We start from the raw sequence: 26,049 nt of genomic DNA, 5'->3' as shown, positions 1-26,049 counted from the left end.
TGAGTTGGAAAAGTTTCGGCTTCTGCAGCAAGTCCATCGTATTCCACCAAAACAAGAACTACACCCACTGTTTCCTTCTCCTTCTCTTCTCTCCAAAAGGCAGACCCATTAATTGAAGCCATGTTGAGAAAGCAATCTGAGTTGAAAATCTCAATCAACCATGAGTAAAGTGTCAGATTTATCTTGTTTTTGGGATGGATGGGGTTGTGAATGGTTGGCAGCGGGTGCTTGGAAAGGTTGCGTGAATGGCATGTACACCTTTTTGTAAGCTTATGGATATGGATGCTGTCTTTATTTATTTTTTATTTTTATTTTTTAAAGTTATGATCTCAGATGACTTTTTCATGGGTATCTTAATTCTTATTATTATGGTGTGATGTTTGAAGAATATAATGCTTTATATATATATATATATAAATTTAATTTGGGCTTATTGAAATGAAATGGTCATGCGTTAGCCAGGGTATCCTTTGGATGCATGTCTATTCGGCGGACGTGCGTTTAGGAGTAGTGAGTGGGAAGCATCTCTCAAACCCGCACAATTTGGAACCTGCCACAACCGGAAACCTGAGATTCCCCGAAAGAAGAAATCTTTGGCATTGCAGATTCTATGAAACCATCCTTCAGTTTACTTCAGTTCCGTTCAGTGTCATTAGCTGGACTTTTGTACAAGTACATTAATTAATTAATTAATTAATTTTTTTATTTATTAAAATAAAGATTCTGAACAGGAAGGAGAAAGGAGTATCCAATTTAGCCAAAAACTATCATGTTTTTATATTAATTTTTCAACTTTTTTTAATATATACTAAAAAAATAATAGAAACCATCATTAGCTCCACAGCCTAACACTTTACTTTTTTACATATTTCATTTAGCAAAAAGAAGAGGTCAACATGCGTAGCTCACTTTGTTGTTAAATGATGATAAATTTTCCGTAATGAGGAGGCTGTCGTGAGAATCTTTGGAGCTCTCGACATAAGCTTTTATTGAAAAATTACAACCAAAATCACCAATAACACTAAGCAAGGGCTTGGAAAGTTTCCGAAGTAATTTCTAGTTTAAATAAACATAGCATGTGTTAAGACTTCGGTAGTGACTTCATAGTATCCTTTTGACCCTTAACAGATCTCACAGTGCACACCATGCTGTTGTTAGATTGGCATGAACAGTCACAGGGCATCAGGAAACATCAAGAACATCAAAGAAAATTCAAAATATTTACAGTGTATATATCTGGAAGACACTGCATACCAAGACAAATAAACATGAGAAAGCAAATATCGCACCAAAAAAACTCCATGTACAATTGAAGCCGAAGTGAAGCAGCAGAAGCAGCAACAAATGGATAAGGTGCTTACTTTATATCAGTTTGTCATTCCTAATGCTTATTTCCAAAAATCCACCACTTTTTTTTCTTCTTAGACTCATATGACAATGATTCTGAATGAATACAAGAAAACAACACAACATGCAGTGTTTGTTAGTTCTTAAAAAGTGCTGGGTTACCCTGATAAATAATACTAAACTCGTAACCATCCCAAATTATATTTGTCAACACAAACTCTGCAATAAGTTACCTTCTCTACCTTCTTGAGGATAGATCGAGTTGTAGTGAACCTCTGCCCAAAAGCTCAAATATATAACTGCAAAGGGTGTACAAACTCTATTTAAGCCTATCCAATAATGATATAAAAATTTACAAAATTCATCAAGATGTTACCTCTACGGTTTGTTAAAGAGAATTTTGTTTTATTAAGATTTACAAATTGATAATGTAAGTCTCTTCTTTCTAAGTAGTATCAGTTGTACTATAGTGAAATTAACTGAAGGTGGAAAAAGTCTCTCAGCAGTTGTACCAGAGACCAGGGATTGGAATCCCACCCCTAAGAGGATTGATGACCATTTTTAACAGAAAATCTGAAATCAAATAATCGTAGAGAGCTTGTTCCCCAGACACAGATAGGTCAAGAAATTCAATTTTTTGTAGTGATCCCATGGATATTTTAATTAGCTAGGCATGCTTCCTAAGATTCGCTTTCCAAAAGTATATTGTAACCGCGTATGGGAAAGCACAACACCCTACAAGGCTACAACAGACAGGAACCACCCAACATGAATCAATTCAGTTGTTCAATCTAGATAACCACAGAATAAATTCTTTATTTCCTAACAGGCTTTTTTTTTTTGATAGGTTAAATTGAATTAAATTGAAAAGCAAAAAAAAGGCAACACTAAGTACACAGGAAGTATACAAGTGAGCATCAAGCAGAAACAAGAAAACCCTCCCCTTATAGGCAGCCTGACCAATCAATGAAATCAATCATACACAAGGAATCAACCCTTAGACCTCCTTTTGTTCCAATTTAAAAAATTACACAAAAAAGAGAACTAGAACTCTTGATTTGAAAGCTCAACATTTTCGAAAGTCCTTCTATTTCTCTCTTTCCAAACAGTCCAAAATAGGCAAAGAGGATCGACATTCCATGCTTTCTTATTTCCTAACAGGCATTAGAACAACTATTCAGCTAATACTATAAACATTAACATTAATTTTTTGTTTTGTGTTGGTTTAAGTCAACATAAAATTAAACCAGTATTATGCTCACAACAGACATTGTAAACTATAAAATCTTACCTCGGTTTGACTTCGGAGCTTTAGGAAGAATCTCAATGTTACTGCTGTCCTTATATGAAGTAAAAATTATTATTTTGACACCATACTGCAAGAAAATATTTACACACATCAGTTCTGGACTAAATTGGGCTTTGTTAATTATTCTCCATATTTATCTGAGTTAAAAGTTGAGGAAAATGTCTGCATATATGCATGCTGAAAGAATAGGGTGTACGTGCGTGTTTGTGTAGAGAGAGAACAATTTTGTACTTAACAAAGATGATATGCAAGGTAATAGTTTTCAGAAGACAGTTTGTATAATCTTTCAATTATCCATACGTCATTAATTTCAAAATAACAACTTACTTAACAATTAACAAAAACAATATTTAAATAATAGCTTTAAGAAAGTCTCTGTAATCTTTCAACTATTCACACTTCATTGATTTCAAAATTAATAAATCTATGATTTAAAAATCAAATGCACTTGGTCAACTTTGTAATAAGACTAAGTTGTGCCTTGAACTAGGCTGCATCAGAGACATCAATTCAGTAAATACTCACTGCAATGTTGAAAGGGTAGAAACCAATAATATAGAAAGTATCTGATAGATGCAGAGCAAAATTATGGACAGAAAGCATTAAAGATTCCCCCTGGGCCTGGGCTAAGGTGATAAAGAGGCAAGGAGGAATTAGGGCCTCTTGATATAACAAAAAATAGAGCATCATCCTTAAAAATCCAGCTTCTTTGAAAAGAAATGAACCCTTCCCAATTCATAAATTGTCATCTAATGTCTAACAAGAAAATACATTGTTTTTGACAAAAATCTATGATACTTCGTTCTCATGATGGTAAATAACACTATCAACTTGTTCCTTTACTAAATCTACGATAGTTAACACCTTTTATATTACCATGTCAGCAAATAATGTCATCAATTTGTTTGTTTATCATACAAGCAGTTAACCAGGAACTGTCTTAAATCTGTGTCTATTAGACATAAAAAAAAAAAAGCTCAATTATAGGCTAAATATCATCAGCAGCTTTGTTGCAACAAGGAATACAATGAACATGATGAACATTATTCTAACTTCCAGCTTTTTCTCACTACCAACAGGGGAAAAAAGGGAATGTAGTTTAAAGGAAAAAACATGAAACTAGGTTATTAAAAAATCCATACTGAATCTGCAGCTGCTTGTAAAGTGACATGATCACCCCATTCACCGCTCCTAGATTCATCCAAAATAGATCGTTTATGAACAAGGCCATTCTTAGCCAAAATCATTAATAACAGAAACAATAAAAAGAAGGCAAGAATTCAAATAATGCCTGGACATCTTCTTTAAATAGTCATCATATGCCATGGGAACATATCCTTCATATATGTCTGGGTGGGACTTCAGCTGATAACAACAAAGCATAGTAATGAAACAAAAATCAGTACAACAATAATATGCAGCAAATTCTTAACAAATTATATCTATTCAAGGTAAAGAATGGTTAATTTACAAGAATCCACCTGATTTACAACTTGCCGTCTCACAAATTTGTGGTGCTCAGGAGTACGATAGAATTGATCTGATAAAGCACGGAACTGGAGAAAAAGAAAAGGTCTAATGAGTATTACAAAGGCAAAGGACATAGGTTTTATAAGTGCTTCACAGTTTAAGAGTTCAGATTCAAAATCCTTTTCAAGTCTGATGCTGCCTCAAGTCACTATCCTCAAACCTCTCCTCAAGGTAGAGCTTAGTCTATATAATGACAGCAAATGTGTATTTTTTTTTTGTTTTTTTTTAATGGATAAACACAGTAGAGAGTATATTAATTAGAAAAAGGAAGCTCGGAAAGCAACCCAAGGCATATAGGAAGTATACAATAGGTGCCAAAAGGCAAAAAAATGCAAAACAGGAGGAAAAACAAAAACCTCACCCGTCCTCACCTAGAGCCCAACCAATCAAAAAAGTTGATTAAAAATAAAGGGCAAGCATCTATATACAACTTTGTCCAAGACCATAAACTACATACAAAAGAATACTTCAATCTATGAACTGAAAACTCTTCATTGTCAAACGTTATCCTATTTCTTTCTTTCCACATTGCCCATAAAAGACATAAAGGAGCCAGTTTCCAAGTTTTTTTGCTCTTCTTGCCCACAAAGGACCCACACCAACCAAGGAAAGTCTCCCTTACCGAACAAGGGAGAACCCAAGTCACCCCAAAGAGAGCGAATAATAACTCCCACAAAACTCTAATCCTCGTGCAGTGAATTAAGGTTTGATTAGTAAACTTCTCTTCGGCCAGACAAAAGAAACATCTATTGGCAAGGGACTGACCCTTCCTTTTGAGTTGATCCAAAGTTAAAACTTTCCCCCAAGAGGCTTCCCAAAGCAAAAAAAACCCACTCTTGGAGGAACAAAAGGGCTCCAAATTATTTTTCTTGGAAACCGGACTGTACTTCTCGGTTCCTCAACACTATAAAGAGACTTAACTGTGAAAAACCCATTTTGTCTTTTTCCAAATCACCCTATCCTCCAAATCTGCACTAACTCTAATTCCTTGTATTGTCAAGAGCAACCGCTCTACCAAGACTACCTCCCAATCATTGAAAGCCCTCAAAAAACGAGAACTCCAAACCCCCCCCCCCCCCCCCCCCCCTTCCCTCCTTCCCTCCTTCCCTCCCTCAAACGAAGTCTCCCACACCTCTGCTACCCACTCCTCTTTAGAAACCATCAAAGCAAACAAAAAGGGGAAAGAGTTGCACAAAGCCTTACCACCACACCAAGGGTCTAACCAAAATTTGATTCTACTTCCATTACCCACGGAAAACCCAATGTAGTTGCTCAACCAAGAACTTTCCTTTCTAATCTCCTTCCAGATCCCCACACCAAAACCCTCTCCACCTTCCCGGGTATACCACCCCCCTTCTTCCACTCCATACTTCCTACTAATAACTTGATACCAAAGAGCCTCATTTTCTACCATAAAGTGCCAACTCCATTTACCTAAAAAAGCTCTATTAAGAGTAGAGAGGCATTTTACCCCCAAACCCCCTTTACTTTTATCCGAGCAAACAACTGGCCATTTAACAAGATGAATCTTCCTCTCCAAAGCTCCCCCCCACCCAAAGGAAATCCCTTTGGATTTGCTCAAGTCTCAATCTAATCGATCTAAGCATACACAAAATTGACATATAATAAATAGGCATGTTAGACAAAGTGCTTCGAATGAGAGTGAGTCTCCCTCCTTTAGAAATATATTGCCTCTTCCAAAGTGCTAATCTTCTTCGAAGCCTCTCCTTCACTCCATCGCACACCGCTACTGATTTATGAGGTGCACCTAGAGGTAACCCTAAATATACAGACGAGAGCTTCCCTACCTTACACCCAAGCTCAAGTGCCAGCACCTCCAGATTCTCCACCTTCCCCACTGGAATGATCTCACTTTTATCCAGATTAATCTTTAAACCAAAAATGACTTCAAACCACATCAACACCCAGCTTAAGTGAGCCAATTGGTCCTCAAAAGCATCATAGAAAATCAATGTGTCATCAGCGTACAACAGATGGGTGAGTTGAACTCCCTCACCACCCTTTCCTTTAACCCTACAACCTGTCAAAAAGCCCCTACTAATTGCTCTCTTGATCAAACAACTCAAGGCCTCCATACCTAATACAAAAAGATAAGGCAAAAAGGGATCCCCTTGTCTCAATCCCTTGGAGCTGTTAAAGAAGCTAGAATCTATCTCCCCTCAACAAAAACATTTTGAGACGAGAATACCACCTTACCTACCACTTGCTTCAACCTATTAGCTAACAGTTTATACAACCCTCCCACCAAACTAATAAGTCTGTAATCTCTCAAGTCCTCAACATCTCTCTTTTTTGGGACCAACACCAAAAAGGTAGAGTTCAGGCTTCTTACAAATCTCCCATGCTCATGAAAATCATGAAAAAAACCCATCACCTTCTCTTTCACCAAATCCCAACTAGACTGCCAAAAAGCTAAGGAGTAACCATCTAGCCCCCTAGCTTTGTCATCGCTTAGGTCGAAAAGAGCTAATACAGCCTCTTTAACAGAGAAAGACTCCTCCGGCCTAACTACCTCTTCCCCTTCTAATCTGTCAAAGACCAGCCCATCCAAACTTGGACTCTAGCCACTAGGGCCGACAACAGGTGTTGAAAAACACTAACCACAGCCCCTTGGATCTCCCTCTCCTTAACTATCCAAGAACCATTAATTTTTAACTTGGTCAGATTACTCCTTTTATTATTCGCCATCCTATGGAAAAAATCTGTATTCTTGTCACCTTCCTTCAACCACACTTCTCTAGATTTTTGCCTCCAAGAGATTTTCTCCATGAGAACCCATCTCTTAAATTCCTCCCTGGCCTCTTTTCTTGCCTTCCCATCTTCACTGATAAGGCTCTAGATCTCTCCTGAGTATCCTAAAAATTGACCTGTTGTAAAGCGAATCTCTTATTCACCTCCACTTTCCCAAAAGCCTCCTTGTTCTAGGTTTTCAAAATACCCTTAAGAGCCTTCAACTTTGTTGCCAAAATGAAACTGCCAGAACCCTTGAAATTGAGCCCGTGCCACCAGTCTTTTAAAAGGTCCTTAAACCCCTCCTTCTTCAACCACATATTCTCAAAGCGAAAAGGCGAAGGACCACTCCTCACCCTTCCCACGTCTAACATAATAGGATAATGATTAGATATTGGTTTGGAGAGAGTATTTTGCATCACCCCATTGAACTAACTTTCCTAGTCCTTAAACACCAAGAAACGATCCAATCTTGACATAGTTTGCCCATTAAGACCACCATTCCAAGTAAACGGACCCCCCTGCAAAGGAAGGTCCCTTAGTACCAAATCATCAATCATCTATGAAAATCTTCTCATTGCAACTGCCAACTTCCCTCATTTGATGCGCTCGCTAAGGAACCTTGACACATTAAAATCCCCTCCAATGCACTAGGGGTCATCCCACAGTCTTTGGATAGCCCTAACTCCTCCCAAAATGATTCTCTATATCTCTTCGAAATGGGACCATAAACCCCCGTAAAAGCCCACACAAAACCATCCTCATAATTTCTTAAATGACAAAAGATTGAAAATTGTCCCACCTCCATGCCAGTCAACTCTTAACACTATTATCCCAAAAAACCACCAACCCTCCGGTTGTTCCTCTCCCATTAACAACACCCCTCTCCAGAAACCTCCCCACTCCAAGATTATGCACCACTCCGAAGAACATCTCCTGAATCTTAGTCTCTTGAAGACAAACTAGGTCTACCTTCTAAGCCCTTATTAAAACTTTAATATCCTTCCTCTTATTGCTGTCATTCGCCCCTCTGACATTCCAAGACAACAACTTTAACTTCACTTACAACCTAACTCTCTACCCCCTCCTCCTTTGACCTCCCCGCTCTCTCAGTCCCCTCCTTTATAATTCATCGACCATTCTAGCTTCTTCAATTCTTGGTCGAACCTAGAGGTTGAACCGACACCCTTCATTTTAGCATGTTCCTTCTTTTTTTTTTTTAATTTTCTGAAGCATACTTAAAAATTCCCCTTCAAATCCTTCTAGGAAGAAGCCCAAAAAATTGTTAAACTTCACCAAGCTGATCTCCAAAATCCCCTACTTCTTGAGTCAGCCCTACATCCACCATTGTAATGGCAACTTTCCTCCTTCTTCCTTCGTCCAAAACCTTTTCCCCTCCCTCTGCCTTCTCCCACTCCCTTCCATCTGCCAAGACTATGGATAAAGGGTCTAGGGAGCTCTCATCTTCTACCGCTACCAGCCCACCCTGGCAAAAGGGCCCCCTCACCACCAAGGCCCGACCAAAAACAAAAGGAGTAGAAAAGAGAAACGAGGTCTCCGCACTATCGTGAAAAAGAGTGTCGTACCTGGAGGCCTCTTCCATCAACGCCTCGTTTATAAACTTTGCCCTAGAACCTCCAAAGGAGACAACTCTATCTGGGAAAGCAAAGGAGCCACTGCGATCATTGGGTCCTCCTCAAAGATGTTGGAGATTGACTTTCTACCACCATTGGCTTCTATGAGGGTCTTCTCTTGAGCCATAGCTTCGAAGTCAACAGCGGGAAGCGTTGAGGCTTTAACAAGTCCCTCAAATCCCAATCCACCTTTACTGGGCCTAGTCCTCATCACCCAATCCTTTCCACGGCCCCTAGAAAGCTTTTTAAGGAAACGAGCTTTAAACCCACCGCCTTTTCACCCCCCCTCGCCCCGCCCCGCCAAGCCAAGGCTCAAGCCCAAAAACATATTAGGCCTCCACTGAGCCCAATCTCACTTTCCCTTTTCTTTCTCTATCCAGCCTACCACTACACCCATCTAGCGACTTCAAAATAATGTTGTCCTCTCCTATACTCAAATATCACATCAGAAACCCACTTTTCAGTCCTGTCCACAGACCCCAAAGCAAAGAAAGCAACAACAACAGTAGTATCAGCACCAACTCTTTCTTGTCTTCCCTCCTGCAATGACACGTTTTGTACTCCCCTTTGAACCTTAGCCAACACCGCATAAGTCAACGCGTGACCTCACCTTACCTCACCTAACCTACTTCCAGCTAAACATATCTTACTCACCGACACCACCTGGACAAACTAGGAATGGGTTTCCTACCATAACTAAATGGAAAAACAGTTTGATCCTACCACTATCTTCAACGAATTGGGAAGCTCCTTGCCTTCCAACTTCACTAAAATCCTCGCCCACTATAACTTCGTGAAGAAAGTTGTATCCTCATCCACTGCTATAAAACCTCCACAACCATCACCAATTTTTTTGAACCCCTCTCTACTCCACATGTGAAGAGGAAGACCCACCACCCTCACCCAAGCCTCCTTAAAGTCAACGCCTTGCCGGGAACACCCCACCTCTGGATTCCATCTTGTAAGTTGCAAAACATTCTCCTTAAGTATTCTTTTCTCTCTAGCCAAAACCCTTTTAGTTTCACTCGAAGACTCAAACTCAAACAGCAAAAGCCCTTTACCGAGATAAGCCACTCTTAATCTCCCTTTTAACAACCAGAGGTGGCTTGCCCAACTCCTCACTGCAAATGCGTATATTCCCAAGCCTTTTTTCACTTTGTTACCTCATTTAGTATTTTACCTTGGTTATGGTTTACATAATTCCTTCCATAAAAGGAAACCTCTTGAGTTGGCATGGATGCTTTGTGAGAACGAAAGAAAGCCTGGATGACTATTCCCTTGTTCTTGTTTTGGACATTATGGAGAGAAAGAAATAAAAGGACGTTTAAAGATGTTGAACAATGGACCAACCTATCAAATCTTCTTTTATGGGGAATTTTTTGGAATTGATTAGGGTGTACATGGATGACCATTCAGTGACCATGAGAGGTTTCGTTGATTGGTTGAGCTCAAAGTAAGGGAGGAACCATGTTTTTTGTGTTCTCTCTTTTCTTTTCTTGCCTGGTGGTGCCTATTGTACACACCATGTGTACTTTGGTGCACCCTTTTCATAGGCTCTTGTAATATAATATCTGTTTTGCCATTCCAAAAACATGGTTTATGCAACTCCTAATATATCCTATTCAGTTTGCTAAGGTATAGTTTACCTATTGTAATAATGTTTCTATCAATGGCAGTATCAATTTCAGGCATTCCAGCACACCTTCTACACCATGTAAGAAAGACATGAGTGCTTTACATCTTCAATATTTTCAGGCGTTCTGCTTAAAGTGGCTCCTAGGATCAAGAAATCACAGGGAGGATTTCTTTTTTCCAGAGAAAGGAAAGGAGAGAAACCATCTCATTGTCCAGGACCAGGTGTATAGGCCCAAGAGGTAAAGGGGTTAGTGTTTAAGAAGGATCTCTTGAGAAATAGAGCACTCATAAGGAAGTGGTTATGGAGGCATCCCAGGGAGAGTTATGCTTTGCTGCACAAGGTCTTCTTAACTATATATAACCACATTCCAGTGATTGGGTGCTAACATTGTTATCAGATGGTCACACTTTTTCTTACAGAAGGCTACTGCCCATATTTTCTTGAATTCTTTCATTTACTTGTTCAGAAGCTGATGGTTCACAAGTTTTGTTTTTGGGAAGATGCATGGTGGCATAATCAACCACTTTATATTCCATATCCAAATACTGTCAGTGAGTACAAAAGCCCCCTCCATCTCATCTTATTTCAGTTCCTTCCTTTTCCTCTTCATCTTGGAATTTCAATTTTCATTGCTACCTTTTTGATATGAAATTGAGGAGCTCACTCTTCTCTGTCCTCTTATATCCATGTGTGGTTATTAACTATGTCTATACGAGGGTTTGGTCCTTGACCTCCTCAGGATTGTATGTGATTAGTTGTTTCTTTTAGGACTTCCTTTGATTCTACCAACCTGATTCCCTTTTATTCCAACAAATTTCATTTGGAGATCTCTAATATAACATAAAGTGAAGGTTTTTGTGTGGCTTTTGGTTCATAAGAAGATCGATACCAGTAGTATGCTTCAGGCAAGAAAGTGTTACAAAGCCCTGAAGGACTAGGATAATCTGTTATGTGCAAAAGGAGAGGAAAATCTGTTGGTCAAACTTGTTAGAATTCATTTTCTCACCCAAAAGTGTGACAAAGATTTTTAATTATTTTCTTTAGGGTTTGGGTAACCTATTAAAGGTAGAGTTATATGCCATATTGCTAGCCTCACTCTGGTGGGAGAGGAATCCAAGAATCTTCAAGGATAGGTGGAGGATATTAGAGGCATTTTGGTGTTTATTTTTTCATTTCTTCTCTTTCTGATTTTCCCCCTAAAGCCTTGGCTGACATTCCTTTGAACCATTATTTTGCTAGAGTGGAAACATGCTTGCAGTTCAAATAGGTTGATTCAGAAGACACCCCCATCTGAATACCCCCTCCATTGGGTTCTGTTAAGTTGAATTTTGATGGGTCTTCTTTGAGTAATCCAAGGCAGTTAAAGATTGGAGGAGTGCACAAAAATCATTTTCTGTAATTGTGGAAGCTTTACCTAAGCCTGCTTAGGGCTTTGCCACTTCTTAGAAAGCCTGCTGCAGGTGTAAACAGGTTCTATATATTGTCACATCATGAGTACCTAATCATGTAGCCAATCATCTAGCCAAGTAATGAGCCAAGCTGTTATTTTCTTAGATAGGGGATCTTTTACCTCCCAAGCTGTACACAGCACTACAGCAGTTTTTTGTACTGACACTGTGCTTCATTTTCTAAACCTCTTTCAGTCATGCATCTTGTTTTGCTTTTACTTTGGAGCATACTCTTCATTTTTTTTAATCATATTTCATTCATTATGGTAGGATTCTCATCTCTCTTTTTCATAGTAATTCAGTACAACAAATTTCCTGCTTCTAATCTGTAAAAAGAAAAAAAGGAGGAACAGGGAAAAAAATCAAAGCTTGGATTCTTCTAAGAGAAACTGTAGAACAAACTATCAACAGCAACACTCAATGAACTTACGGGGTCATATTCCTAACCCCTCAACTGCTAGTAACCTAGATTACAGATTGGCCATTCATTGTAACTGATCCAACATTTAGAAAGAAAAAGAATAGGTAGGAAATATAAAATAACACTCTATGTCGAGTTACTTGACTTTTGTAGGCAATTATCTTTATATTGCATAACACAAAATGTACAAATCTCTCAACCTATCAAAAAAACAAAATGTACAAATCTCTCATTTCTTGGTCCACCTAACCCAGCATACAATTATTTGAAGTTTGAAAACCTGATCCCTAAGGTAGCATATCCAAAACTACATTAAAAGAATCTGGTTGATATTAAGAAACAGCCTCCTAGAGTGGTTTTAAAAATCCATAAGCGCCAAATTGAAGCTACCAAAGTACCAAAAAAGCAGGCTAAACACAGAGAAAAAGTTAATTTGGAACATCACATTAGAATTACCTAATCCCTAAATTATGATTTGGATTCTAGAACCAAGTTCAGCAATTGTTTTGATAGGCAAAATCTAGTGCAATAATATTTAAAAAGATGCCATAATTGCTCTTGCCAGATGAAAATGGCACAAGTCTGTAGATCCCTGTATTCTTTAATGTGTAAAATTTGACATCTGAATAGCCCAAACAATAAAGAAGGCTAGAACAACTAACCTGACAGTTACCATCTCCTTCAACCTTGAACTCAACCAAGCCAAAGTGCTGCAATCTAAATTGAAATAACCAGTATTAAGTTTAATACGTGTTAAACCACGGATTTGATGAGAAGACATATTAGAAAGGGCAACCAAAACATTTCACAACTGAAAAATCAGCATCAAACTACGGCTAACATGTTAAAAAAAAATTATCCAGAACTAGGTAAAAATAGCACAATATCCCAAAATTAAAGAGTTCCGTGTTTTATCAAGAAGACTCAATAAACAAAGAAGTAATTTTCTATATCCCATGTTCATCCAATACCTGATGCACAATGAAACCATCCATAACATGCAAAATCTATCCAGCACAAGATAACAAATAGCACAATAACCCATAATTAAAGATCATACACCCAAGTCCACATTCCATCAAGAAGATTCAATAATCAGAGGGGTAATCATTTTATATTCCATATTCATTTAATACCTGATATGCAAAGCTTAAAAAAAGTAGGACATCAGCGTCCATCTGCCCAAATGGGGAAGGACAACCACTAAAAGAACCATAACAGATGCCTTATACTAGATAGATTACTCATTCAAGATGATAAAGATAGCTCCTATACAGTGGCAGAGCCACCCTATGCCCTTCCGCCCCCCCAACTTTTTCCCTGGCTCTGCCACTGCTCCTATACAATACTGAGAAAAAAGATAGACATAATACCTATCTAGAAGCCTCTGATGATCCGAAGTGGCTTCATCAACTGAAGGTATTTCTCCATTAATTCTAGGAACATGCTGCACAAAGACAATGAAAAACTCATTCAGGCCATAAAGGACCACACAGAAGCTTCCTGGACCCCAGTGGGTAATACATATAAGCTTGCACTTACAGCAGCTGGAATGATTTGGTTCAATCTCTTGCCTACTTCACCATCAAGCGCAGACTCATCTGTTATCTCCAGAGAATAGGAATACTCTTCTCCATCACACGATCTTTCTTCTGGGCTGGAACAAGAACCAGAAGGAACAATATGATCTACTTCTTCTCGGTCATCCTCATGAGCTGTACGGTGTACACCATTGATCAAAATAAGGATCACCTAGGAAACTAACCCTACCAAACCAATCAAGGGGAAAGAAAAAAGTGGAAAAAAAAAGTCAGCAGCATCAGTTTGCCTAATACCAGAACGATAATTTCCCGCCGGCAGAGGGAGCCAATCCTGAGGAAAAATGGGGGCTTGCATATGCTCTTCTCCTGCACGTGAAGATTCAGATGCTTCTGTAATTGCTAATTGTGAAAATTCTTCTTGAAGGACATGTGCAATGCGCTCATCATTCTCTACACTGCATTCTGTTTCATAATGATCTCTGAAATACTGTCCATAGATGTTAGTGTCATGTTCAGCAAGATTACAACAATACCCAGAATCTGGATCACCACCAAACAGACTAAGACCCCACTGTACAACATCCAGATCTTGGTCGTGTATAACCATCACTTTTTAAAGTTATGTCCAACAGGAAAGCTGTATATTCCCCAATGCACTGGAGCAACCCCTCCCTGCAATGGTAATTTCAATCAACAGGGCTCCCAATGAATAAGAAAAATCAAGCATCAAAATCTAGTTGGTCTACCCTCATTGAGATGAAAAGCATGACAATCTACCTTTTTCTCAGCAAAGCAGAGATTAAGATTCAAATTTCAATACTGCAAAACAAAGATTTAGTAATTGAACTTGCAAATGCTGGAGCAATTCACTTTTCTAGGGATTCTGCAAGATAAATTACTTGACCTTTACCTGAAATGAACACGAGTCTAAATGAGTTGCCCAGAAATCAACAGAACATATTTTGTGTGTATAGACATGCATATGTTTACACAAGTGTGTGAAGAAAAAGAAATTGCAGTGTTCAACATTAAAGGCAAAGCAGTTAGGAAAATACAGATCTGTGTCTGATATGATGTAAAGGATCCATATTTCATAATAGTGATGTTTTAGTGAGATTCACCAGGAATGATGTTGAGCTCCTGGTTTCATGTCAAAAAACCAATGCATTAATAAACCCCAAGTTTCAACAAAATATTTTACAAATTTCCTGGACCTTACTCAAAGGCATTTATCAAGCTATCAGTTATCATATCCTAGCCTCAGAAGGACATGTAAACTTGCTTGCCTTTGGCAAGGTACTGAATGACTAACATTTTTTAATGAAAAAATGAAATTTTTTGTTCACTTGTTTAAAGAAAAGTTTAAAACAAACAATTGAAATTCATTCAAAAATAATAATGAATTTAAATGCAATTGAAACAAAAAGCAGATTCAAATCCAATTTAAACATAGATCCCACATAAATAATTGAAATCCATACGATGAATTTAATGAAATTTAAACAAAAAGTTAGAAAGATTCGCGCACTCAAATCAAATTTAAATAAAAATCCAAACAAAGTAAGGAAGTGAAACCCAATAAATTGTTTGTTGCTTAAGAAAATTGTGCTTCTCATACCAAAAACTAACCATATAAGGAGTACCAGCGCATCTTATTCAACCAGAGACACAATTCAGTACTTGCAAACATTCATGTTCCAAAGCTCACAGTTGAATTTAATATGCTAGTCATGCTTACCATACATGTCAAATATGAAGTTGAAATATGAAGTTGATCTGAGATAAAAACCGTATACATCAAGATATAAATTATAATTTTATCTTAATTGAAACGATCGCCAATTCTATTCTTGATATACAAAGAGAGGGTCATTCCAATCTTAACCATTAAAAAACCTCTCATCCACTCGTTCCAAATCCCAATAGTCGCAAATCCTCGTCTCAGAAAGAAGAGTTAATGATTCGTTTGGCGACCACGAAAAGGTGATTCGAAAAGGATAAAAAACTAAAGCATCCTTTCAACGAATTGTAATAGGCCTGCTCAACTGAGTTCCATGTGCCTTTTCCAATATTCGGCAATCAAAACACCTTAAAAAATAGATTCAAGATTCCGTTCTCTTTTTTCCATATATTTTCCCCACTTTTCTCGGAAGTCAGAAACCAAACAGAAAAATTATCAGATTCCGAACTCACCTTTGATTCAGTGCCAGCTAAAGAAGATAACGATGGCGAAACCATGAACCAGAAAATGGTGAATTGAACGTGTTTATATACAGTTGCACAGAGTTAATCATCGAACAAGTTATGTGAAGTGGTGTCGTGCAAGAAAGATGAGAACCTTTGGATTGTTTTAAGTGGAGGGAAGGTGCCATTGGTTTAAGCCGCCTGAACGGTCCTGCTTAGGTTTTATTCGTGAGACGCGTCGATAGAAACTTGTAAGTACTCGCTTTATTGGCCGTTGATAATGGCAATATCTGACGGCGGAGGTCTGCTCATATTCTTGAAAACCGGCGAGATTCGCTCGGAAGTGGAGACTAGCTGCCTGCGACTGAACCCCGTCACCAATTAAACACATTCTTCAAACAATAAATTGAAATAATAAATTTCTGTCTTAGACTATTAAAACCTTTTCATTTTATTTTATTTTTTAAATTTATTTATTTATTATTATCATTATTAAGAGGACCACAACGTCGGTGAATTGTACTCTTGCAATTTAAAAGAACACATGCACCCCACTTTATACCATAACTATTCAAATACTTAACTATCATTTTACGCTATATTAAAATATTAATTTGATTTGTTATTTATAAACCCTTCCAACTCATACGTCAGAATCATCGTTATTATTTTAAAGTTTAAAGTGAATAATATTTATATGATTGAATATAAATTATTTTTATGGTTTTGCTTATTCAAATTTTCCTTTAGGAACAATATTTTCAACCTCAACCACTTAGTTTTATCCAACATTTTCTTTGAAATCTTCGTCCTTTTCAAAGAATTCATGAATCCAGGACGGACTAAAATTCAAATACTTAACTATCATTTTACGCTATATTAAAATATTAATTTGATTTGTTATTCACAAACCCTTCCAACTCATACGTCAGAATCATCGTTATTATTTTAAAGTTTAGAGTGAATAATATTTATATAATTGAGTATAAATTATTTTTATGGTTTTGCTTATTCAAATTTTCCTTTAGGAACAACATTTTCAACCTCAACCACTTAGTTTTATCCAACATTTTCTTTGAAATCTTCGTCCTTTTCAAAGAATTCATGAATCCAGGACGGAGTGCCGGGTGCACCCAACCTTTTTCCGTCCCTTTCGGGTGTTGCTCATTGCTTATTAGTCAAGACCTACCCTGGACCTCCCAAGGCGCTGCCTTGACGCCGCCCCTGACTGATCTCCCAATCAGACTTCTCGACCCAGAGAAAAATGGTTCCACTTTGATACAGATTTTATGAGACTAAAATTCAACAATGCAATTAGTTCAAATTCGTATTTGTATCAGATATTTGATTACGATTTCATGATCCATCTTATTCAGACCCTAGTGTAGCCATTAAGTTTTATGCCCCCAGCCCCACTTGTGCTTGAAAACATAGGTATATGATGACAAGCAGAGAGAGGCATGCTTTTAAGTCAAATCGTGAGGTTGGTTTGGCCCCAACCCACCATGTCCCACGCCTCGCTCTTGGCCGGCCTTGCGTCAAGTACGAGGTTAATCACATTAATTTTTTAATCAGACTTTTAAAGGGGGCCGGCAAAGGTGACAATATAGACCAGCAGATTCCTTTCGTGTGAACCATGATCACTTTCTTTTGTAATCTTTTTTAGCCTTTAGTTCTCAGCATAAGTCCAGATCTGCCACCGCACTGTATTTTTTAAATGTCCAATCAAAAGGGCTTTCTTCACTGTGGGGAAACTTTTGTGTACAGCATTACTTCAATATGTGGGCAGCTAATTCAACACACACCTTTCATATTGTGATACACATCAGCATTCACATTCCATAGTGTACAAATAAAAATCTGGTTGATGATTTTCAAGCTCCAGGGTAGCAGGCATCTCGCCACCATGGCTGTGTGGACCTTTCACATCTTCTTCAGTATCCTTTTCTTTTTCTTTTTGTCTTCTTTCTGCACATAGGATAGAATGCAGTATACAAAGAACATATAGAATTTTGCAGCAAATCTGTGTTCAGAGGAATTCTATATTTATTGAGTGGGATAAAAAATTAGAGGAAAACTGTTCTAGTACAGCATGTATTCTTGAAATTATACAGAAATTTGACTGTGCGTCTTAAGCAAAGATCTAATGATAATTTCTATAGTATAGAAGCAAGCAGCTTCGTTAAATTTCAACATCAGCATCCTCCCAGATCTGTCAACTGCTCCAATTCTCTAAGTTCATAATCCTTCTATTACCTTTTGTCTCAGGATCTTCAAAAGTTAGCACACACGAAGTCACCGCCGCTTTTAACAAGGAGAGAAGCCTTCAGAAGAGAGATGATGTTATATAATACAGTATCCATTTTGAATCATACAGGGTTTCAAGAGAGTTGTTAACATCAAGTCAAGAATGATCCTTTGTATCTTACACAATCCGGCCAGCCGAATTTGCTCAAAGATATTACCATCAGCATGTTCTAACAACCCTGGACGTCCACTTCCAAGGCAACCAGCCGCCTTCTCCAATTCTCAAATCCTTTATATTTCTCTTCTTTTTGAGTTCAGTGATCTGAGAAGTTTCAATTGATAACAAACGCTTTACCGGTGGTTGAGGACTTCCGGTTTCCCTTGGTGCATCCACAATTCGATTCACCATTTCCAACACTTCACTCATCTTTGGGCGTGATTTTGGGTTTCTTACCAAGCAGCGGTTGGCTACAATTGCCAGCCTTTGAACTGACTTGAGATGGTAATTTCCTTCAAGCCTTGGGTCCAATATGAGGTTGAATTTCTTTATGTCCGATAGAAATGGCTTTACCCATGACAAGAGTTTCTGCTCACTCTTCGGACGGTTTCTATCAAATGGTCGCCTGCCTGTGATGAGTTCATAAATGAAGACACCATAGCTCCACACATCACTCTTGGATGTGAGGCGACCTGTTTGGACGTACTCTGGAGCTGCGTATCCCATGGTTCCTACAACCTGATGCAATTCTAAGGTTACATGACGATAAACAAATAATAAAGACCTCTGTGATGTATGAGTTTCTGGACATTGGAAAAGAAAAAGAATTGTTCTGCTATGTTTCACATATCATTTGAATTCATCAGACAATATCTAAAAATGTGTTGAACATCCCAAGATTCCTAACAACATTGAATCGATCCACTTTTGTTTCTGATGACATATGAAATTTAAAATATCATCATCTAAAATGGAGTCATTACATTGCAAAGAGCCATGCTATAAATAATGAAGATTGAACAAAAGACATGTCATGGGTCCTAAAGTGCTCATGTTTAAGTACATAAGGAAGACAAATTAACCCATTTTAATGCTACTAAAGGCATGATGAACTAGATTTCAAAACACAAAGGACTGATTGAATATCAAAACATCCTATTCTTCCATAATTCCTTGTTGAATTTGGCAATGACCAACCTAATTCAATTGAAGTGTAACTGAAAAGGGCTCCAAGCTCAGACAGTGAAAATCACAAATGGAACAATCGAAACCTCAACAAGAAACCTTTTTCTTCAATGAGAATATCATAATGCACCTATTGATGGTTCCTTCTGACATTCACTAAGAGTATTAGGACAATCAGATCATTTTGAACCATCTGAAGTCACCCTTGTGTTCATGTATGTGTACACATGTACATGTATAAAAGATTTCAAAAAGAGAAGTTCCAAAATAGTTTCACATCAAACAGTTTAAAAAAATGAAGCTGGAAGGATATTGTCAATTTTGATGCATTAGCACATAATTGGGAGGGGGGAAAGAATGAAAGAAGAGCAAAAGCAAAGAAGTGAAATTAGTGATCATAGATTCCTACCTAAAAGATCTCAAACACCAAAGGGGTTCTTTCTTTGGTTTTGATTCCAAAGAAAGGTAAAGCTTTGGACTTCAAAGACTTCAAACCTATTAGCTCCTTGCTAAATTCATGACTAATGGGTTTAAGAAAGTGGTTCGTAAAGTGGTTTTATGCGTTTGTGGAGGGTAAATAGATTTTAGATGCAGTCCTCATAGTGAATGAGGCATTGGATTCAAGGCTAAAAAGCACCATTAGTGAGGTATATGCAAGCTGGATATTGAGAAGATGTACGATCATATAAATTGGGATTTCTTACTAGTGGTTTTTGGATAAAATGGGATTTGGTTAAAAGTGGGTGAGATGGTTCAAATGGTGTATTTCTACAGCGAAATTCTTTGTTATAATCAATAGGATCCTGTCCAGTTTTTTTTCCAAAGCTCCAAGGGTTTGAGGTAGTCAGATCCACCATTCCCTTACATATTCATCTTGGCAATGGAGATGTTTAGTAGGATTCTGAGGAGGACAAGGGAAAGAGGGGGGGCTTCAATGTAGACGAAAGAGGTGGGAAGGGTATGAAAATGTCTCATTTGTTATTCACTGACAACACCATAATTTTTTGAGATGCTAATCAAGAGCAGTTGGAGTATCTAAGTTGGGCATTCATGTGGTTTGATATATCAGGCTCACAAATTAATATGGAGAAAAGTGAACTAATAATGGTAGGATAAGTAGCAAATGTAAAGGGTGGTCCTTGTTCGATGTTGGGCTACAAGGTTGGAATCCTACCCACTACATACTTAGGCCGTCCCTTGGGAGCTATTTACAAATTAGTGAGGGTATGGGATGTAGTTGAGGAGATATTTCAAGGATCACTTGCTTTGTAGAAGAGACAATATCTTTCAAAAGGAAGGAGACTAACTTTGATCAAGAGCACGTTGTCAATTCTTTCCATTTATTTTATGTCTCTCTTTGTCATTCCAAGAAGGGTAAGCTTAAGGTTGAAACAGATTCAAAGGAGTTTCCTTTGGGGAGAAGGGAGGCTCCAAAACAAAACCCCATTTGGTTAGTAGATCCATGATTCAATTGGACAAAAAGAATGGAAGTCTTGCCATCAGGAGTGTTCACACTCTAAACAAGACTCTCCATAGTTAGAAATTTGCTTCGGAAAGAGAATCCCTTTGGAACCATGTCATAGCTGGAAAATTTAGAGCTAATGAAGGGGCATGGTGTTTGAAGGTTGTGGGTTGTGAGGGATAACTATTGTTTTCGGAAGGGGGGCTATTGAAGGCTATTAGAAATGGGTGGGAGATCTTTAGAAGTAGATCTCACATCATAGTGGGTAATGGAAGGAGGTAAAATTTTGGAAAGATAGTGCGAGGGAAGCTCTTTGAATGAATTCTTTCTGATGCTCCTTTCTAATTGTTGATAAAGAAGCTTGGCTAATAGAGATTTAGGAGCAAGTTGGAGAAGGGATTAATGGAATCCTTGTTTTCACAAACAGCTGCATGATTGGGAATTGGAAGAAGTGGAGGTCTTCTTCAGAAGATTGCAATCAGTCTCCAGTTAGTAGGAATGAGGAAGATAGATTGGGTTGGAGGGAAATTAAGTGTGGCAAATTCTTTGTTAAATCCTACCACTCTTCTTTAACACAAGGAAGAAGTGAGCCTCTTCCTGCAAGTGTAGCGTGGAACCCTTAGGTTCCTATAAAGGCAAGCTTCTTTGCTCGGGAAGCTTTATAAGGAAGGATTTTAACACTTAACAAACTCGGTAGGAGGGGATGGATTTTGCCAAACAAATGCCACATGTGTAAAAGGGAAGAGGAGTCAAGTGATCATATGATCATGCACTGCTCCAAAGCAAGAATTATGTGGTCACTAGTTTTTACCCTTTATGGAATGACTTGGGGTAATGCACTCTTCAATAAAAGGAAACCTACTAAGTTTGACATGGTTCTTTTGTAGGAAAGAAGCGGAAGAAAGCTTAGAGGGCCACTCCTTTATATATTTATGGATGTTATGGATGAAAAGAAATAGGAGGCTATTCGAAGACATTGAATAGTCGGATCAAGCAATCAAACCTTCCTTTATGTGTATCTTTTTGGATTGGGTTAAAGTGTACATGAATGACTATTCCCTGACCATGATAGGATTTATAAATTGGTGGAGCATAAAAATAGGTACAGGGAGGGTTTTTTTTTGTTTTCTCTCTTCCTTTTTGCTTGCTCGATGGTATTTCTTGTATAAATTGTGTACTTGGTGCATTCTTTTTGAGGCACCTTTAATACATTCTCTCTTTTGCCTATTAAAAAAAAAACTTAATAAAGTTTTAATATAGCCATCTAATATATTCTTTTTGCCTTCCCAGCAACAAATAAGTGAAACAATCCAACGAAGTTCTATTCTGATAACCAGATAATTGGAACTGAAGTTAGTGCATCAGGATGCAAATACAGATCCTACTTCTAATGTGAGTTTGGTTATACATTTATGTATTCACTGAGTTAATTATATAATTTTGAATGAGCATACCGCTGTTGAGACATGGGTTAATCCTTCTGAGGGGCCCAGCCTGGCCAATCCAAAGTCTGACAGCTTTGCATTCCATTCCTCATCCAGTAAAATATTGGAGGATTTGAAATCCCTGAAAATGATCTATAAGATGCATAACACTAGAATATCAATACTATGTAAGATTTAGATTGCAGGCCTGCAACAGATTTTAGACCAAACAATCTAAAGTAGATCACCTGAAAATCCATTTCTTCGTGTAGATATGCTAAGCCCTGAGCAGCATCTTGGGCTATTTTCAGTCTCATGGCCCAGGAAAGGGGTGTCTGTGATTGACTTGATAAATGGCTCTCAACACTACCATTAGGCATATATTCATAAATCAGAAGCCGCTGAATTCCTCTTTCATCATCCTCGGCACAGTAGCCCACCAGTTTGACGAGGTTTGGATGCTCTACCACTCCAAGAACCTTCACTTCTGTTACCCATTCCTTGTGCCCCTGCCAAATAAAAAGGTAGGATAACAATTAAAGTTATATAAATATTAGGTGGAGGTAAATTCCTAGTTTATCAACCACTAAAGAGCAACTTATTTTATAATATTAGTTGGACTAATACTCTTTATACTAAGCATAAAATCAAGTTTATCAGTGTTGAACTTAAATTTATTCTGTGACCAACAACAGAGAACAAAAATTGACAAAAAAGATCCACGACCCTGATAATCACTGTAAACAGCACATTGGCTAAGTGAGTGCCTTCTATCACCATGTGGACATCTTAGGGAACAGTATGATTTGACAAAATCTTATGTCCAAGTTATGAACAACAAGAAAGAATTTACCCTTTTCTGTATAAAATGGAAAACAATATGGACAAGACCAAGCTTTTGATTAAATCTCACATGGTTAATGAAAATGTCATGCTACAGAATTGTTGCCATCATTTCCCCTCTCTTTTGTGTTACTCTGTTCTTTCATTCCAGTTGGTCCTTCCTTCCTCTCATTAGAAGCTGTTAAATCCAAAACTACCCACACAGACGGAATATCTCAGGTCAGGTCAAGCATCTAATTCTGCTAGATGCAAAACTGTTAGACTAAGTTCGCCCTCTATCTTGACTCCTAACAAGGCTTTTTTGCATGGATAATCTTGTTGCCCCTGTTTTAAATGGACGCTTCAACACGAGTGTAGTACCATCAGAAATGCATCAAATAACAACACTACACGGATTCCTGGATGATGCTCTGAGACTCACAGTTTCTCTTTTTGCACCGTACTTGATCTATTTACCTTAAAAATCTGCACCCAAACTTTAAAAGCAGTTTTGATAACAAGAATATGCCTTTCATAAGCAAGGAATGGAAGTAGACACAAACACATTCTACATAGTTTTAAAATTATATTTGCATCAGATCCTACCAATACGCATCCAAATGCCTAATCAGAGAATCCTAATAAATGAGTTATGGATGAAAAGAGCTTCCAAATATACACCTGCAATCAACACATGCGCCTAATCTCAAGTAACCTATGTTTCCCATAATGATAGTAATGCAGTAGATTGCCTCTTAATTTAGCTATTTCTACAAAAAAACACAGAACAAGTTAAAACTTCTATAATATTATCAAGGACAAAAAAAACAATTCCAATTCAAATTCTATGATAAAGTAACCATAACAAGAAAAACATCATGAAGAAACCTTGCCTGCATCCCTCTTTTTCCAAGTTGTTTTACAGCAACATCAAGCTTACTTGGTGGATCATCGGAACTCTTGATCATGCCCTTATAGACACACCCAAACCCACCCTCTCCAATCATGGCGGAGCGGCTAAAATTCTTTGTGACACTCTTTAGCTCAGAGAATGTGAACACTCTCAAATTGCTGACTCTCTGAGACAGGCTAGGAAATGTTGGCCTCGCCAAGGATTCTGTGCTAACATTTGAGACATTTTGAGAACTTAGTTCAGATGCAAATCTCTTCATCTCTTGCTCAGTTAAAGTGGAATTGTTGGACTGAACAGATGTCCACTTTGAGGTCTTTGGTTCCTCCTTCTTGTCACCATAGTAGAATGTGAAACACTTCATAGTCCCACAATCAAAAATGCCAATTCCCCCACTGCATATCCAAGGTTAGAAAGGAGAGAGCCTCAGAATCCCAAAGTCATTAAAAGAGAAAAACTTCCAAAACTATGGAAATCATTAGCTGCAAATATAGCATATAAGATAAAACTTCAAAAAATCCCAAAAAATGATCATAATAATAATAATAATAATTAAAAAAAAAACTGGCTATTTTCAGCCATTTAAAACTCCAACCCTACAAATAACCAATAGAAAACATATGATTGTAAATTTGAACTAAACGAAAAATGGAAACTGAAAATTAAATTCTTAAAGGAATCTCCATTTTCCTTTCCAACCTCCAAGATATTACTATATAAGCTTCCAAACTTCCCCAATTTTAGGTAATTTAATCAAAACCAACACCCACAATGGTCAAACAAACCACCTCAAAAAAGAAGAAAATGAAGAAGAGCTTTGATAAATCAACAGCTAGAACACAATTCTCATTTTCTTCTTCCTCCACAGAAAATCCACTACTTTTTAATAATCCAATTTCTAAATAATGGTCCCTGAAACCAACCTAAAAGTCAAGCAAAATGAATCTAACAAAAACAATTGTGTTGCTGACAATCATATACTTTGCTTCTTTAATTCCAATTTCTAAAACATCATTTATAGATTAACAGCATAACCAACACTCATCTATTCTCAATACCCAATTTCAGAAACTCAATTTCTAGTCATGCCCACAAACAGCACAACACCAAAATTTGATTTTCCATTATTCCCCCAACTTAAACTTGTTAAAGTGACAAAACTCACCTTAATCTCGTCAACCCAATTGCAGAAACTCTCCAAAACCCCAGCGTATGGTAAACCCCAAGATTGAGGACTTCTAACAAAAACCCACTGCACAGAAGACTTAAAGACCTCAAAAGCTGCAGGAAGACTTGCCTTACAATGAAAAAAATAACAGTCCCTACACGGCAGCAAAGTCAGCATACCAGCCAAAATAAAATCAATAACAAAAAAAAAACCCTTACAACAAAAAAAATAAAATAAATAAAATTAAGACGGGATTTAAATCTTTCTCCAAGTGTGAATGGGCCTTTGACAATGTGACCCAGTGGCCGCTGTAAGAGCGAATCACGCCCACTGGAAAAGTCTTCCCAGGAAAGGGTGATGGAAGTCAAGCTAGTCTTTGGTGGAATTTTGGACCGTTAAACAAGGCAGCCACCCTTTGGTTGGTGATTGGGTTATTCAAAGTTTTATTACGTGATGAATAGGGAAACAATAAATGCTTCGGATAAATCCATGCATTGATTTTTTTTTAATGTAAATTTAAGAATATTCATCTATTATTAAATATCATAGGATTGTTTATTCAGAAAACAATATGTAATAGAATAGTATACTTGTGTGCGATGCCATGTCCTTTTCCATCACTTCCGTTTTTGGTGGTCTATTACATGAAGACATGATCATTTTATAATATGATGGTGAAATATTATTTAAAATAATAATAATATTAAATTTTGTTATCTCTCTGTATGAGGATACTATATTAATTAGTTTTATTCTTAATTCATTTTTTAATATTCTCGTAAACACTTCAATGATGAATAAATTTATAATTCTTAGAATAGGTGTATATCATATATATTAACTTATAATTATAATATCTTATAATAATATATTAAAAAATACATTGGATAAGTTATTTAATTATTTATTTTATCAAATATTTAGTTAAATACGAAAATTAAACAAGTCATAAGATAATTTATTTTATTCCATAAGATAAGATAACTATTTTATCTCTTATCATATGTTATATCTCGTTAACCAAATACAACT

At 37.3% G+C, this 26,049-nt stretch overlaps 2 protein-coding genes across 10 annotated transcripts; both read right to left on the bottom strand.

Moving 5' to 3' along the window:
* Window positions 1-958: 958 nt before the first annotated feature.
* Window positions 959-16,200, bottom strand: LOC100255072 (OVARIAN TUMOR DOMAIN-containing deubiquitinating enzyme 12). Of its 9 annotated transcripts, none has more exons than XM_002276620.5 (12): window positions 15,811-16,200; window positions 14,395-14,527; window positions 13,912-14,289; window positions 13,619-13,791; window positions 13,450-13,523; window positions 12,739-12,793; window positions 4,138-4,212; window positions 3,948-4,021; window positions 3,799-3,847; window positions 2,639-2,723; window positions 1,581-1,646; window positions 959-1,443 (listed from the first exon to the last, which is right to left on the bottom strand). In XM_002276620.5, the coding sequence occupies exons 3-12, from the start codon at window positions 14,222-14,224 to the stop codon at window positions 1,382-1,384; spliced, it is 1,026 nt and encodes a 341-aa protein (XP_002276656.2). In that variant the 5' UTR covers window positions 14,225-14,289; window positions 14,395-14,527; window positions 15,811-16,200; the 3' UTR covers window positions 959-1,381. The 9 variants fall into 9 exon arrangements, with proteins under 9 accessions (XP_002276656.2, XP_010653600.1, XP_059595001.1 ...); XM_010655298.3 differs by having other exon boundaries at window positions 1,590-1,646; XM_059739018.1 differs by having other exon boundaries at window positions 1,590-1,646; window positions 14,395-14,436.
* Window positions 16,201-17,829: 1,629 nt separating this feature from the next.
* On the bottom strand, window positions 17,830-25,446 carry LOC100249929 (serine/threonine-protein kinase PCRK1). The gene is made up of 5 exons (XM_010655299.3): window positions 25,015-25,446; window positions 23,833-24,244; window positions 22,366-22,626; window positions 22,148-22,270; window positions 17,830-18,784 (listed from the first exon to the last, which is right to left on the bottom strand). Exons 2-5 carry the CDS (start codon window positions 24,211-24,213, stop codon window positions 18,269-18,271), a joined length of 1,281 nt encoding a protein of 426 aa, XP_010653601.1. The 5' UTR covers window positions 24,214-24,244; window positions 25,015-25,446; the 3' UTR covers window positions 17,830-18,268.
* Window positions 25,447-26,049: the final 603 nt, after the last annotated feature.

This window comes from Vitis vinifera, chromosome 8 (assembly GCF_030704535.1).
Source record: "Vitis vinifera cultivar Pinot Noir 40024 chromosome 8, ASM3070453v1".
Taxonomy (NCBI): Eukaryota; Viridiplantae; Streptophyta; class Magnoliopsida; order Vitales; family Vitaceae; genus Vitis; species Vitis vinifera.
Note: the sequence above shows the minus strand (reverse complement) of the source record. Positions and strands in the feature narration are given on the sequence as shown.